This window comes from Anomaloglossus baeobatrachus, chromosome 9, assembly GCF_048569485.1.
Source record: "Anomaloglossus baeobatrachus isolate aAnoBae1 chromosome 9, aAnoBae1.hap1, whole genome shotgun sequence".
NCBI lineage: Eukaryota > Metazoa > Chordata > Amphibia > Anura > Aromobatidae > Anomaloglossus > Anomaloglossus baeobatrachus.
Window position 1 is genome coordinate 159,549,744 of NC_134361.1, and position 15,968 is coordinate 159,565,711.

The 15,968-nt window shown below is 51.8% G+C and overlaps 1 protein-coding gene across 1 annotated transcript in view; it reads right to left on the bottom strand.

Annotated features, from left to right (window-relative positions):
* Window positions 1-800: 800 nt before the first annotated feature.
* The window catches only part of LOC142251335 (uncharacterized), a 111,140-nt gene continuing 95,972 nt past the window's right edge, over window positions 801-15,968 (bottom strand). The window contains exons 10-12 of the mRNA XM_075324030.1: window positions 3,078-3,189; window positions 1,587-1,653; window positions 801-973 (exon numbers count right to left, since the gene is read on the bottom strand). Coding sequence (XP_075180145.1) covers window positions 882-973; window positions 1,587-1,653; window positions 3,078-3,189 — 271 coding nt within the window. The 3' untranslated portion in view covers window positions 801-881. The remainder of the gene's footprint in view (window positions 974-1,586; window positions 1,654-3,077; window positions 3,190-15,968) is intronic.

Below are 15,968 nucleotides of genomic sequence, written 5' to 3' on the forward strand. Positions count from 1 at the left end.
CCTCCTAAACACATTGACCTAAGCAAATTGAATAAAGACATGGAATAATTTATCTTCATCGACTGGTTTGGCACGGCGAGACACCTGGTTTCTTCTTCCGAATCCATTTGACTCTTTCGGGGCTGCAGCTGGTCACCTGTGTACTAGGCTATTATAGGAGTTGTGACTTTCACAACCCCTTTAGGTGAGTTCTCTATGTCTCACTTACCTGTTAAAAGATCCTATTGCGCTATTCTCCACAGCTCTATTCTCTGTGCGGGCAGGCGGCCGGCTGTATGGAGCAGTCCAGCGTGGTGGGTGTCCCAGATGCTGGGTTCAAATGATAGTGCCTCTAGTCAGCGCATGCGCAGATGGAGCTCTCTGCTGAGAGCTCCATCTGTGCATGCACCGCTCCGGGTGCCATTTGTCTGAAGCCAAGACCGTCGAGCGAGCATACTGGACACCTGCCGAACAGGCCTTCCCCACACAGCCACCGCAGCTCCACTGCCAGCACAGCTTCTACTACCAACACAGACTCACAGCTGCCAGGATAGACTCCACCAGCGCCGCCCCTGCCTCCTGTGACTCCACTCTACCCCTGCGACCCCCTCCGGTAAGACAACACCGGAGTATAAGACAGACCCTATCTTTTTTTTTATCTCTAAATTTGGGGTGCGTCCTATAAAACGAAAAATATGGTATTTTCCCTCACTGCGGTATAGGCACATTGAGATTGCTCGGAGACGATGGATTAGAACAGAACATAAGGTTTGCATTCTATATTTTAACTAAGAAAACAAAATTCACAATCAACATTAATATAGAAAGAAAATCACGACTTTATTTAAAGAAAGCAGAAAATGTAACAAGCGCATATACTACAGAAGCATGCGCCATTAAACTTAGTCAAACGTAATGGAGAATCCTCGCTCTTGTTCCTTCCTCCGAATCTCACATTCCTTCGCCACTTGCTCCACTTTCCTTTGAAGAAGCGCTACAAGAAGTAAAGGAGAAACAAATGCAAATGTTTTCAGTGCTGTTTTATTGGTTTGTTAGCCAAAACGGAGACTGGGACCAAAAAAAAAAAACCCAACAGGATTAAAGTCAGTCTTTCCTTAAGGGCTCATTCTCATGAGCGTATAACAGGGACGAGTGCTATCTGAAGTTTTATCGGATAGCCCTCACTCCAATGTTACACTGTAGAGCAGTGTTGATTTTGCATAAGAAAAAATTAGCAGCGTGTTGCTATTGGCAACGTGTCTTGGATCACGCGCAGCCAAACAAGTCTACGGGTTCATGTAAAACGTCAGACTGCACTCGGATATCATCCAAGTGGAGATGAATTGCTCCATCTTCTCCGCACCTGTGATCGGATTCTCGCATGCAAGGGAATCAGAAAACGGAGAATGACACTCTGCTCCTTCTCAAATCAGAGTTTGACCCAAGTGTCATTGTCATAATTGATCCGAATCTCTCACACGAGAACATTCGATCTTGTAACCCCTAACACACCAACCTAACACACCTTACCTCTTTGGATGCTAAAGGACAACGTGTAAATTAGGTCTAAGTAGGAAAGCATAAGTGAGAATGTTTGCACCACTCACCTGAATTCTGGTCGATCCACTGCAACGAGTCCACATGAGCATTCAGAATTTTACAGATCTGCTGGAGCTGTGAGTGAAATACACATACATTAGCATGGCTCAGGGTAAAGATTCCTTATTTCACCAGGAGGATTCATCTTCCTTGTCTAATTAACATTTGTAGCAGCCATTTATTTGCTATGTGTGTATATGCAGTAGATTAGAACACATATATAATGATTTAAAGGGAAACGGTCATGTTGTACCGTGCACCTAATGTGAACAGCATGGTTAGAGAAGAAGAGTTTGATGGAGAAGGTTTTGTATAACTTGTATTTTATTCATGCAAGTCCAGAAGGGGGTCCTAGTGATCGACAGCTACCTCTGCATGCAGTGATACAAGGAAGAATCACTACCATCCACTGGATGAATACACTTTCAAAACCAGGGATTTCAATAAATAAAACGCAAGTTTTACAGAAACCTATCCTACAGATATGTCTAACAATCAGATCAGTTTCTCCTGCTCTATAACCTGCAGGATGCACCATCAAAACACTGAAAGGGATTTTTCCAAGAACATAGTACATTTTAATCAATAGATCTTGACATAATATATTGCACAATTGGATCTCCTGGGCAGCAGAAAAAGCAAGAGTATACAGCCATTACAGCATGGGATCTCAGCAGCTGCTTTCTGTGAGGTAAAACCATTTTTTTTTTTTTAAAACAGGCGAGGAAATGTTTTACCTCACAGCAAGAATCAACTGTAATCCCATGCGGTGCTATCTATACACTGTCTTGTTTCCTCCCCTGCTTAGGAGCTGTGGTATTATATAATAATCTCAGCACTCAGAATTGTAATAGCGGAAAAACATTTAATGGCAATCAAAAAATAATTAAAAATAATAATTGACGTTTCAGAATACAAAATGATTTCTGGATATTTGGTATGCTGGGGAATCAAGAAGTCTGTGCAGGTGAAAGCGACAGGGAACCTCGCTCAGGAGATGTGGTATGATCAGACCATGTTCCTGTACTACCAGACACAGCCATTACACAGCACAGAGCAGGGGCAGATATAAGATCTCAGCACAGGAAAGTTTTTTTTGTTTGATTTTTTTTTAACACATCCAATCCTGGAAATTATTATTATTCCAAATCTATTGAATAAAATGTAGTTTGTTTGTGGGACAACCCCTTTAAGGATTAAAAGGGGTTTTCTCATCTGAAATATTTGAGGCATATGAGGGATTGCCACAGACTTCTAAACAATGCAGATTTTAGCTATAGGACCAGCACCTTGAAAATGGTACCTCTTTTCATAGCTGCTTTAAGCGGAGAGGAGGATGCAAACTATGTGCAGCTCCCTCTCCTATGATCTCTATGGGAGTTCTAAAAGCTCAACCATTTTTTTCAAATCTCCCATAGACGTTATGTGCAAGAGACTCGGAGGTGGGACATCACAATTTATTAGTAAGGTCTTTTAGACATGTGTAAGCTGCTCCTCACCGGGTTACTGGCGTCTCCAGGACCTGCCGTTGTGTTGAGATGTTCTATGACGTCCTTCAAATCCTGGGCCATGCGCTTCAGCTGAGCGTCAATGTTCTCTGCTAGCTTGTATCTGTAGGGGGAAGGAAAGAAAGAAAAAAAACATTAAAAAATTCATACGGTATATTACAATAAAAAAAAAAAAAAATGCTAGTTTATGAATTCACCCAATCATGACCAAAACCTGTATTAGCCTCAAAATTCAACCTTTAGGAATGACATTTTAATTACTGATTTTTTTTCTTAGTCTGATCCTTTTTTACCTCCTTATATATAAATATAATCTATATAAATATAGTATATATATATATATATAAATATAATCTATATATATAATTGCCTTTTTCTGTCTGTCTGTCTGTCTTGCTCCAAAATTGTGTCCTTACGGTGACAAAGCGGATTGGCCGCTGGCCTCGCCATGGCCCCGCCCCCCCGCACGGATTGGTCGCTCGCCCTGGCTCCCCCCCACACGGATTGGCCGGCCGCTCGCACAGGCTCCGCCGACAACACGGATTGGCCTCTCGCCCCGGCACCCTGCACGTATTGGCAACACGGCCACGCCCCGCCCCCCTCACGCAATGCACGCTCGTTCTGGCCCCGCCCCCCGCACGCATCCCCCGAACTGACACGGAGACACGACTCCCAGGTGAGTACTGTACCCCCGGGAGCCCACATCAGCGTACGCCGCCAACCCAGCCGACACAAACCCTCGCATTGCTGGGGTTTGCCGCCGTATGCTGGTGTGGGCTCCCGTGCAAGTGGGGGACGGGATGCGCTGGTAACCATGGTAGCATAGTTACCAGCGCATCAAGGTCCTGCAGCGGCGGAAAATCCACACGCACACACATAACAGACACACACACACACACATCAGATCGCATCCACACACTCACAGCATCCAGAGATATCGCTTGCTTCTCGGCGGCGATACTGTGCTGTGAGCTTCCAGGACCTGCCGGAGGATCACATGGCCAGAAGCATGTGGTATGTCCGGATGTTGTGAGTATGAGCGCGTATGTGCAATATCGTCAGTGTGTGTGTGTGTGTGTGTGTGTGAGTGTATGCGATCGGATGTGTGTGAGTGTATGCGATCGGGTGGGTGTGTGTGTGCGTGAGTGTATGCGATCGGATCTGTGAGTGTCGGCAGAGGAGCACGGCGTGCTGGAGGAGGCTGGGAGGAGAGAGGCTGATCCTGGGGAAGGCTGGGAGGGGGAGGCTGATCCTGGGGAAGGCTGGGAGGGGGAGGCTGATGCTGGGGGAGGCTGATGTTGGGGGAGGCTGGGAGGGTGTAGGCTGATGCTGGGGGAGGCTGATGCTGGGGGAGGCTGGGAGGAGAGAGGCTGATGCTGGGGGAACTGATGCTGCGGGTGGCTGGGATGAGAGAGGCTGATGCTGGGGGAGGCTGATGTTGGGGGGAGGCTGATGTTGGGGGAGGCTGATGTTGGGGGAGGCTGATGTTGGGGGAGGCTGATGTTGGGGGAGGCTGATGTTGGGGGAGGCTGATGTTGGGGGAGGCTGATGTTGGGGGAGGCTGATGTTGGGGGAGGCTGATGTTGGGGGAGGCTGATGTTGGGGGAGGCTGATGTTGGGGGAGGCTGATGTTGGGGGAGGCTGATGTTGGGGGAGGCTGATGTTGGGGGAGGCTGATGTTGGGGGAGGCTGATGTTGGGGGAGGCTGATGTTGGGGGAGGCTGGAAGGAGAGAGGCTGATGCTGGGAGAGGCTGATGTTGGGGGAGGCTGGGAGGGTGTAGGCTGATGCTGGGGGAGGCTGATGCTGGGGGAGGCTGGGAGGAGAGAGGCTGATGCTGGGGGAGGCTGATGCTGGGGGAACTGATGCTGCGGGTGGCTGGGATGAGAGAGGCTGATGCTGGGGGAGGCTGATGCTGGGGGAGGCTGATGTTGGGGGAGGCTGATGCTGGGGGAGGCTGATGCTGGGGGAGGCTGATGCTAGGTAAGGATGGGAGGAGAGACGCTGATGCTGGGGGAGGCTGGGAGGGGGAGGCTGATGCTGGGGGAGGCTGATGCTGGAAGGAGAGAGGCTAATGCTGGGGGAGGCTGATGCTGGGGGAGGCTGGAAGGAGAGAGGCTGATGCTGGGGGAGGCTGATGCTGAGGGAGGCTGGGAGGTGTAGGCTGATGCTGGGGGAGGCTGGAAGGAGAGAGGCTGATGCTGGGTGAGGCTGATGCTGGGGGTGGCTGGGATGAGAGAGGCTGATGCTGGGGGAGGCTGGAAGGAGAGAGGCTGATGCTGGGGGAGGCTGATGTTGGGGGAGGCTGGGAGGGTGTGTGAGTGTATGCGATCAGGTGTGTGTGAGTGTATGCGATCGGGTGGGTGTGTGTGTGCGTGAGTGTATGCGATCGGATCTGTGAGTGTCGGCAGAGGAGCACGGCGTGCTGGAGGAGGCTGGGAGGAGAGAGGCTGATCCTGGGGAAGGCTGGGAGGGGGAGGCTGATCCTGGGGAAGGCTGGGAGGGGGAGGCTGATGCTGGGGGAGGCTGATGCTGGGGGAGGCTGGGAGGGTGTAGGCTGATGCTGGGGGAGGCTGATGCTGGGGGAGGCTGGGAGGAGAGAGGCTGATGCTGGGGGAACTGATGCTGCGGGTGGCTGGGATGAGAGAGGCTGATGCTGGGGGAGGCTGATGTTGGGGGAGGCTGATGTTGGGGGAGGCTGATGTTGGGGGAGGCTGATGTTGGGGGAGGCTGATGTTGGGGGAGGCTGATGTTGGGGGAGGCTGATGTTGGGGGAGGCTGATGTTGGGGGAGGCTGATGTTGGGGGAGGCTGATGTTGGGGGAGGCTGATGTTGGGGGAGGCTGATGTTGGGGGAGGCTGATGTTGGGGGAGGCTGATGTTGGGGGAGGCTGATGTTGGGGGAGGCTGATGTTGGGGGAGGCTGATGTTGGGGGAGGCTGATGTTGGGGGAGGCTGATGTTGGGGGAGGCTGATGTTGGGGGAGGCTGATGTTGGGGGAGGCTGATGTTGGGGGAGGCTGATGTTGGGGGAGGCTGATGTTGGGGGAGGCTGATGTTGGGGGAGGCTGATGTTGGGGGAGGCTGATGTTGGGGGAGGCTGGGAGGGTGTAGGCTGATGCTGGGGGAGGCTGATGCTGGGGGAGGCTGGGAGGAGAGAGGCTGATGCTGGGGGAGGCTGATGCTGGGGGTGGCTGGGATGAGAGAGGCGGATGCTGGGGGAGGCTGGAAGGAGAGAGGCTGATGCTGGGGGAGGCTGATGTTGGGGGAGGCTGGGAGGGTGTAGGCTGATGCTGGGGGAGGCTGATGCTGGGGGAGGCTGGGAGGAGAGAGGCTGATGCTGGGGGAGGCTGATGCTGGGGGTGGCTGGGATGAGAGAGGCTGATGCTGGGGGAGGCTGATGCTGGGGGAGGCTGATGCTGGGGGAGGCTGATGCTAGGTAAGGCTGGGAGGAGAGACGCTGATGCTGGGGGAGGCTGGGAGGGGGAGGCTGATGCTGGAAGGAGAGAGGCTAATGCTGGGGGAGGCTGATGCTGGGGGAGGCTGGAAGGAGAGAGGCTGATGCTGGGGGAGGCTGATGCTGAGGGAGGCTGGGAGGCGTAGGCTGATGCTGGGGGAGGCTGGAAGGAGAGAGGCTGATGCTGGGTGAGGCTGATGCTGGGGGTGGCTGGGATGAGAGAGGCTGATGCTGGGGGAGGCTGGAAGGAGAGAGGCTGATGCTGGGGGAGGCTGATGTTGGGGGAGGCTGGGAGGGTGTAGGCTGATGCTGGGGGAGGCTGATGCTGGGGGAGGCTGGGAGGAGAGAGGCTGATGCTGGGGGAGGCTGATGCTGGGGGTGGCTGGGATGAGAGAAACTGATGCTGGGGAAGGCTGATGCTGGGGGAGGCTGGAAGGAGAGAGGCTGATGCTGGGGGAGGCTGGGAGGGGGAGGCTGATGCTGGGGGAGGCTGGGAGGAGAGAGGCTGATGCTGGGGGAGGCTGATGCTGGGGGAGGCTGGAAGGAGAGAGGCTGATGCTGGGGGAGGCTGGGAGGGGGAGGCTGATGCTAGGGAAGGCTGGGAGGAGAGAGGCTGATGCTAGAGGAGGCTGGGAGGAGAGAGGCTGATGCTGGGGGAGGCTGGGAGGAGAGAGGCTGATGCTGGGGGAGGCTGGGAGGCGGAGGCTGAGAGGCGGAGGCTGATGCTGGGGGAGGCTGATGCTGGGGGAGGCTGGAAGGAGAGAGGCTGATGCTGGGGGAGGCTGATGCTGGGGGAGGCGGGAGGCTGGGAGGAGAGAGGCTGATGCTGGGGGAGGCTGATGCTGGAAGGAGAGAGGCTGATGCTGGGGGAGGCTGGGAGGAGAGAGGCTGATGCTGGGGGAGGCGGAGGCTGATGCTGGGGGAGGCTGGGAGGCGGAGGCTGATGCTGGGGGGGCGGAGGCTGATGCTGGGGGAGGCTGATGCTGGGGGAGGCTGGAAGGAGAGAGGCTGATGCTGGGAGAGGCTGATGCTGGGGTAGGCTGGGAGGGGGAGGCTGATGCTGGGGTAGGCTGGGAGGAGGGAGGCTGGGAGGAGAGAGGCTGATGCTGGGGGAGGCTGGAAGGAGAGAGGCTGATGCTGGGGGAGGCTGGAAGGAGAGAGGCTGATGCTGGGGGAGGCTGATGTTGGGGGAGGCTGGGAGGGTGTAGGCTGATGCTGGGGGAGGCTGATGCTGGGGGAGGCTGGGAGGAGAGAGGCTGATGCTGGGGGAGGCTGATGCTGGGGGTGGCTGGGATGAGAGAAACTGATGCTGGGGAAGGCTGATGCTGGAGGAGGCTGGAAGGAGAGAGGCTGATGCTGGGGGAGGCTGATGCTGGGGGAGGCTGTTGCTGGGGGAGGCTGGGAGGGGGAGGCTGATGCTAGGGAAGGCTGGGAGGAGAGAGGCTGATGCTAGAGGAGGCTGGGAGGAGAGAGGCTGATGCTGGGGGAGGCTGGGAGGAGAGAGGCTGATGCTGGGGGAGGCTGGGAGGCGGAGGCTGAGAGGCGGAGGCTGATGCTGGGGGAGGCTGGAAGGAGAGAGGCTGATGTTGGGGGAGGCTGATGCTGGGGGAGGCGGGAGGCTGGGAGGAGAGAGGCTGATGCTGGGGGAGGCTGATGCTGGAAGGAGAGAGGCTGATGCTGGGGGAGGCTGGAAGGAGAGAGGCTGATGCTGGGGGAGGCTGATGCTGAGGGAGGCTGGAAGGTGGAGGCTGATGCTGGGGAAGGCTGGGAAGAGGGAGGCTGGGAGGAGAGAGGCTGATGCTGGGAGGAGAGGCTGATGCTGGGAGGAGAGAGGCTGATGCTGGGAGGAGAGAGGCTGATGCTGGGAGGAGAGAGGCTGATGCTGCGGGTAGAGAGGCTGATGCTGGTGCAGCATGGGGGATGGAGCACGATGGGGGGTGCGCAGCATGGCGGATGGAGCACGTTTGGGAGTGCGCAGCATGGCGGATGGAGCACGTTTGGGAGTGCGCAGCATGGCGGATGGACCACGTTTGGGAGTGCGCAGCATGGCGGATGGATCACGTTTGGGAGTGCGCAGCATGGCGGATAGAGCACGTTTGGGAGTGCGCAGCATGGCGGATGGAGCACGTTTGGGAGTGCGCAGCATGGCGGATGGAGCACGTTTGGGAGTGCGCAGCATGGCGGATGGAGCACGTTTGGGAGTGCGCAGCATGGCGGATGGAGCACGTTTGGGAGTGCGCAGCATGGCGGATGGAGCACGTTTGGGAGTGCGCAGCATGGCGGGGAAGCACGTTTGGGAGTGCGCAGCATGGCGGATGAAGCACAATGGGAGGTGCACACCTCCCCCCAACACACACACACACACAGGGAACCACAAACACCGCCCTACACAGACACCCACACACACAGACAACGCCGCACACACACAACACCCAACACACAAACAGCGCGGCACACACAAATATACGCACATACCGCACAACACACACATAGCACAAAACATACCTCCCACCAAAACACACACACCCCACACCCACACAAACTGCGCAACACACACACACAGCGCTGTACAAACAACGCAACACACAAACAACACCGCTCTCACCCCCCGCCACACCCAGACAACACCCAGAACATGTACAGCGCCCTACACAAACACTTGGTAACTACAGACAACAACATCTATATATATATATATATATATATATATATATATATATATATAATATATATATATATATATATATATATATATATATATATATATATATATATATATATAACAAAAATCATACACGAACTACACAAATACGTAAATTCTAGAATACCCGATGCGTAGAATCGGGCCACCTTCTAGTATCTATATAATTGCCTAATTCTGTCTGTCTTGCTCCAAAATTGTGTCACGTGACCGTAAGTGTCATAAAAGTGACAACTGTCGGATTGGCCACTGGGCTCGGCCTGAACCCCCCCCCCATTGGCCGCTCGCCTCGACCTGGCCCCGCCCCCCGCATGGATTAGCCGCTCTGGGTTCGGCCTGGCTCCGCCCCCCCACGGATTGGCCGCTCGCTTCGGGATGGCCCCGCCCCCCACATGGATTAGCCGCTCGCCCCGGACCTCTGCACGCATCGCCCGCTCCAGCGTACACCGGCTCAAGGTACACATGTGCAGGGGGAGCCGGCATACGCTGACGCCTCGCCCACTCAGCCCCGCTCCAGCGTACACCGGCTCAAGGTACACCTGTGCAGGGAGCCGGCATACGCTGCGGTCAATAATGAAGTGTCATGCAGCGGTGAAAGAGTTAAAGACACTGCAAGACACTTCATTATAGGCAGCGAGCACCCCCAGAAGAGAGAAGACAGAAGAAAGAGAAGACCCCGCAGTCATACTCACCAGACGCTGATCGGGAGCAGGTGAGCGCATCAAGGTCCTGCAGCGGCGGAACACACACACACACACACGCACACACACACATCAGATCACACTCACTCACTCTCACACACACATCAGATCGCATCCACACACAACATCCAGTGATATCGCTTACTTCTCGGCGGCGATACTGTGCGTGCAGTGACCTTCCAGGACCTGCCGGAGGATCACATGGCCGGAAGCATGTGGTATCTCCGGATGTTGTGAGTGTGTGAGCGCGTATGTGCAATATCGTCAGTGTGTGTGCGATCGGGTGTGTGCGTGTATGCGATCGGATCGGTGAGTGTCGGCAGAGGAGCACGGCGTGCAGCACAGCTGCTGGGACCGCCCACCGAAGAGCATAGGGATAAGTGGGGTGTGAGTGTATGCGATCAGATGTGCAAGTGTATACTGTCTGATGTGTGACTGTGGAGCACGATGGGAAGTGCGCAGCATGGGGGATGGAGCACGAAGGGGATGCGCATCATGGGGGATGGAGCACGATGGGGGTGCGCAGCATGGGGGATGGAGCACGATGGGGAGTGCGCAGCATGGGGGATGGAGCACGATGGGGGGTGCACAGCATGGGGGATGGAGCACGATGGGGGATGCGCAGCATGGGGGATGGAGCACGATGGGGATGCGCAGCATGGGGGATGGAGCACGATGGGGATGCGCAGCATGGGGGATGGAGCACGATGGGGAGTTCACAGCATGGGGGATGGAGCACGATGGGGAGTGCGCAGCATGGGGGATGGAGCACGATGGGGAGTGCGCAGCATGGGGGATGGAGCACGATGGGGGTGCACACCTCCCTCCAAAACACACACACAGCGCCACACGCGCACCGCACAACACACCACACACACACTGGGAACCACAAACACCGCCCTACACAGACAACGCCGCACACACACAACACCCAACACACAAACACCGCGGCATACATAAATATACGCACATACCGCGCAACACACACACTGCACAAAACATACCTCCCCCAAAACACACACACGCACACCACACCCACACAAACCGCGCAACACACACAGAACGCTGTAGACACACAGCGCTCCACAAACAACGCAACACACACAACGCAACACACATACAACACCGCTCTCACACACACCCCCACTCAGACAACACCCAGAACATTTACAGTGCCCTACACAAACACTGGCAACTACACACAATAACCGATATATATAACAAAAAACATACATTAACTACACAATAAATTCTAGAATACCCGATGCGTTAGAATCGGGCCACCTTCTAATATATATATAATCATATTAATTAAAAAAAAAAAATCAGTAGTCTGGTTCAATTTACAGACCAAATTAACACAAGGAAATAGATGGTTCCTGCACCCGTCCACTATGTGGACAATCAGGAGGTGCACACAGTCAATTTTTAGATTTGCGGACGCAACTGGTACAACCAGTTTTACAATGGCAATCTAAAGCTGTAGATCCACTTGCCCACTGTAACCTGAAAATACCAGAATAAAGCTGGTGTCACACTAAACGACAGCGACAACGACGTCGCTGTTACGTCACCATTTTCGGTGACGTAACAGCGACCTTGTAAGTCGCTGTTATGATCGCTGCTTAGCTGTCAAACACAGCAGAAGCAGCGATCATAAGGTCGCTGTGCTACATGTTCAGAGAGCAGGGAGCCGCGCTTAGCGCTGGCTCCTTGCTCTCCTGCAGCACACATCGGGTTAATTAACCCGATGTGTGCTGCAGCTACATGTCACAGTTCAGAGAGCAGGGAGCCGCGCTTAGCGCTGGCTCCTTGCTCTCCTGCAGTACACATCGGGTTAATTAACCCGATGTGTGCTGCAGCTACATGTCACAGTTCAGAGAGCAGGGAGCCGCGCTTAGCGCTGGCTCCTTGCTCTCCTGCAGTACACATCGGGTTAATTAACCCGATGTGTGCTGCAGCTACATGTCACAGTTCAGAGAGCAGGGAGCCGCGCTTAGCGCTGGCTCCTTGCTCTCCTGCAGCACACATCGGGTTAATTAACCCGATGTGTGCTGCAGCTACATGTCAGTGCAGAGAGCAGGGAGCCGTGCGCACTGCTTAGCGCTGGCTCCTTGCTCTCCTTGCTACAGTATACATCGGGTTAATTACCCGATGCGTACTGCAGCCACATGTCACAGAGCAGGAGCCGGCGCTGGCAGCAAGAGCGGAGGCTGGTAACCAGCGTAAACATCGGGTAACCAGGGAAAGGTCTTCCCTTGGTTACCCGATGTTTACGCTGGTTACAGCTTACCGCAGCTGCCAGTGCCGGCTCCTGATCGCTTCATTTCGTCGCTCTCTCGCTGTCACACACAGCGATGTGTGTGTCACAGCGGGAGAGTGACGACCAAAAAATGAAGCTGGACATTCAGCAACGACCGGCGACCTCACAGCAGGGGCCAGGTCGTTGCTGGATGTCACACACAGCGACAGCGACGGGACGTCGCTGCAACGTCACAGAAAATGGTGACGTAGCAGCGACGTCGTTGTCGTCGTCGTTATGTGTGACACCAACTTAACTCTCTAATGGCTTCAATGATTTGTTTGCATAGATTGTGGCTCGTGATAAGTCTCTCAAAGAGGAAACTTAAAAAGGTTGGGGGCCACTTTCTAAAAGGCCTAATCTCAAGATGTTTCTTGAGCCTCTCAGAGCTATGCAGTCCCCTTACTTCCTTGGGAGGCGGATGCTCCTCCTTGAGTGCCAGTTCTATTTACCATCTCCATTCAGCTACTACACATTAACGGTCTGTCTGTGCTTGTTCTATATGTCACGATACAGAGATAGAAAAGGGAGAGCCATGGTTAGAACTACTATGGAAACTGTCAATGCCATGCTGGGTGTCTGGGGGGATTGATAGGAAGGAGATGAGCAGTTAACTGCTCTTTAGAAAATCAATGGGTTGAAGAGAGGTGGCTAAGATGTTAAGAATTATAAGGGGTATACTCATCTCCAAGATCCTATTTTAATATGTAGTAGTGTAATAATATTCACAATTACCTCCAATTAGAGATGTAGTATAGTTCTCCTGATTAGCTATGTCACTTACCTCATGTGCAGGGTATTACAGTAGCTTAGGTATCCATGGTTACGACCAGTAGCAACTAACAGTCACTATATGCATGGTTGCAACCATAGATACAAAGCTACTGCAATGCCCTGCACAAGAGGTAAGTGACATTGCTAAATCAGGATAACTATATTAAATTTCTAATTGGAGATATTTACAAATATTGTTACGCCTACTACATACTGGGATATTCTAATGCACACCTGTGTATGTTCATGCTGTCTGAAGCAATTTAATACCTTGACAACTGAGCGTAACCATTCCCCATTTCAAAGAAATGTGTGCCCTGCATAGGCAATACTGAATGGACAGTGTAGGACTAACCCTCCCATGCTGATGTGAGGGGGAACAGTACAGCACAGGTCTAAGATGTTCCAGTATTGTAGCTTTACTAAGGCTATGTGCACACACTGCATGCCTATCCTTATCCCAGCAATGTAAATGAGAGTTATTATGAAGTGTTGTGCACATGTTGCTTGATTTTTTTGCTTGCAGATTTGTTGCAAAAAAACTGCAGCCTGTCAATTTATTCAGCATTTTTCCACCTAAATGCATGAAAAACCGCACGGCAAAAACAAGAGTTTTTTCTGCCAAGAGATACAGACTTGGTGCAGAATTTTCTGCACCCAAATACTCAGCATGCGAACATAGCCTTAACCCCCCTTCACGACCGGCCGATTTTTCGCTTTTTTTTCGCCATTCTTCTTCCGAGAGACGAAACTTTTTTATTTTTCAGTCAATATAGGTCATGTGAGGGCTAATTTTTTGCAAAACGAGCTGTACTTTTAAAATGAAACCATAGATTTTACCATATAGTGTACTGGAAAACGGCAAAAAAATTCCAAATGCAGAAAAATTGCAAAAAAAAAGTGATAGCACTATTGTTTTTGAGATTTTATTCACTGTGTTCACTGTATGGTAAAACTGATGTATCTATGTGATGCCTCAGGTCAGTGCTAGTTCGTAGACACCAAACCTGTATAGGTTTACTTTTAAATAAGGGGTTAAAAAAAAAAAAAAGTGCCACACATTTTACTACGCCATATTCCGTGACCCGTAGCGTTCTAATTTTCCGGGATCTATGGCTCAGTGATGGCTTATTTTTTGCGTCTCGAGCTGACGTTTTTAACGGTACCATTTTTGCGCAGAGGCTACGTTTTGATCGCCTGTTTAAAATTTGTGGCCACCAAAAAAACCCCGTAATTTAGGCGTTTGTAATTTTTTTGCCGTTATGCCGTTTACTGATCAGATTAATTGATTTTATATTTTGATAGATTGGGCGTTTCTGAACGCGGCTATACCAAATGTGCGTATATTTTTTTAACCCTTTAATTTTCAAAGGGGCGAAAGGGGGGTGATTTGAATTTTTAGTTTTTTTTTAATTTTTTACTTTTTTTTTTTATTTTGCTAGTCCCTCTAGGGGGCTGTATGGATCAACAATCCGATCTCTCTGCCCTATCTGCTGATCACAGATATACAGCTGTAAACAGCAGATATGCTCATTTTCTGCTTCCCCCGACTCCGGGCGGAGTGAAACCGAAAGTAATTCATGTCAGCTACAGGAGTCATCACATGATTCTGTGCTACCATGACAACCACTGGAAGTCACGTGATCACTTCATGTGACTTCCGGTATCAGCCGGTAAGTAAATCTTTACCGCAGATGCCGTTATAATGGTGCTGTCACATATTGACAGCGCCATTTAAGGGGTTAAACGGCACAAGTGGATAACTATTCTGCTCGTGCCTGGCAGGCACACATTTCAGCTGTGAAAATCAGCTGAGATGTGCACTGATCGCTGCTGGCGGCAGACCGTGGGCAGTAACACTATGACCGCTAGGACGTAATATTACTGCCCGCGGTCGTTAAGCAGACATAGTGACCACTAAAATAGGGTAAGAGGAGGCAATATACAAACTTACTCTTTTTTCATTCCTTTAGTAATTTGCGTCTAATGTAGTTTGGAAGGGATGGGGACGGTTGTTTTTTTAATTGTTATTTTAAATTAATTTCTTTTCCTGCTTTTGTTGTGGTGCTAGGGATAACATTCTGTGTGTAGTTGGCAAAAAACATTAATGCAGAGAAGAGCAGAGAGCTGCAGAGTGGTCCCCCCATGGGACACGTGTAGGCTGCTAAAGGCAGTGAAATATTGCCGGTGTACATGGTAATGACCCTAATATAAGCAGGAAGCTTCCTGCACGCTGGTCCCAGTGCTCACTGACTGCTGTTTAACGTGTCCTGGGACAGGAGAATCAGGCTAACAAACAAAATCTGTCACTAGCTTAAAAAGATTGCTGTTAAATACCAAGTAAGCTCCCCTGACTGTCGCTCTTTTCAGATTTGTGCTGTGTTGCTCCACTGCAGAGATAGTGCTCTTTAGAAGAAAAAAAATGTGACTATGTGAAATCTCTGCTTGAAGTGCAACCGGGCATTTCTTTCGAGTCTCCTCTGGGGGCAAGCGCACCCCCCCCACCTGATGCTGCCAATCACAGCTCAGCAGTCTCAGATGTTGCTGACCTGCAATTGGCAGGGTTTGGGAAAGGGGAGGTGAAAGTGCACGCCCCTAGAAAAAACTATGAAGAAACGCCCAGTTGCACTATGAGCAGAGATTTCTCATATTGCGCTTCAAAAGCAACAAACGTAATTATGATTTTTACAAAGGTCCATTTCCAAGATCCTATCCCAATATACAACAATATCAGCCAATACCTCCAATTAGAAATGTAGTACAGATCTCCTGATATAGCCATGCCTCGTGCAAGGCATTCAGGCTTAGCTATCCATGATTTACGTCCACTCATATAGTGGCAGTTAGGTATCCCTGGTTACGACCATGAGCAACTAAGCTACTGCAATGCCCTGCACATGAGGGAGGTGATATGGATATATCAGGAGAATACTACATTTCTAATTGTAGG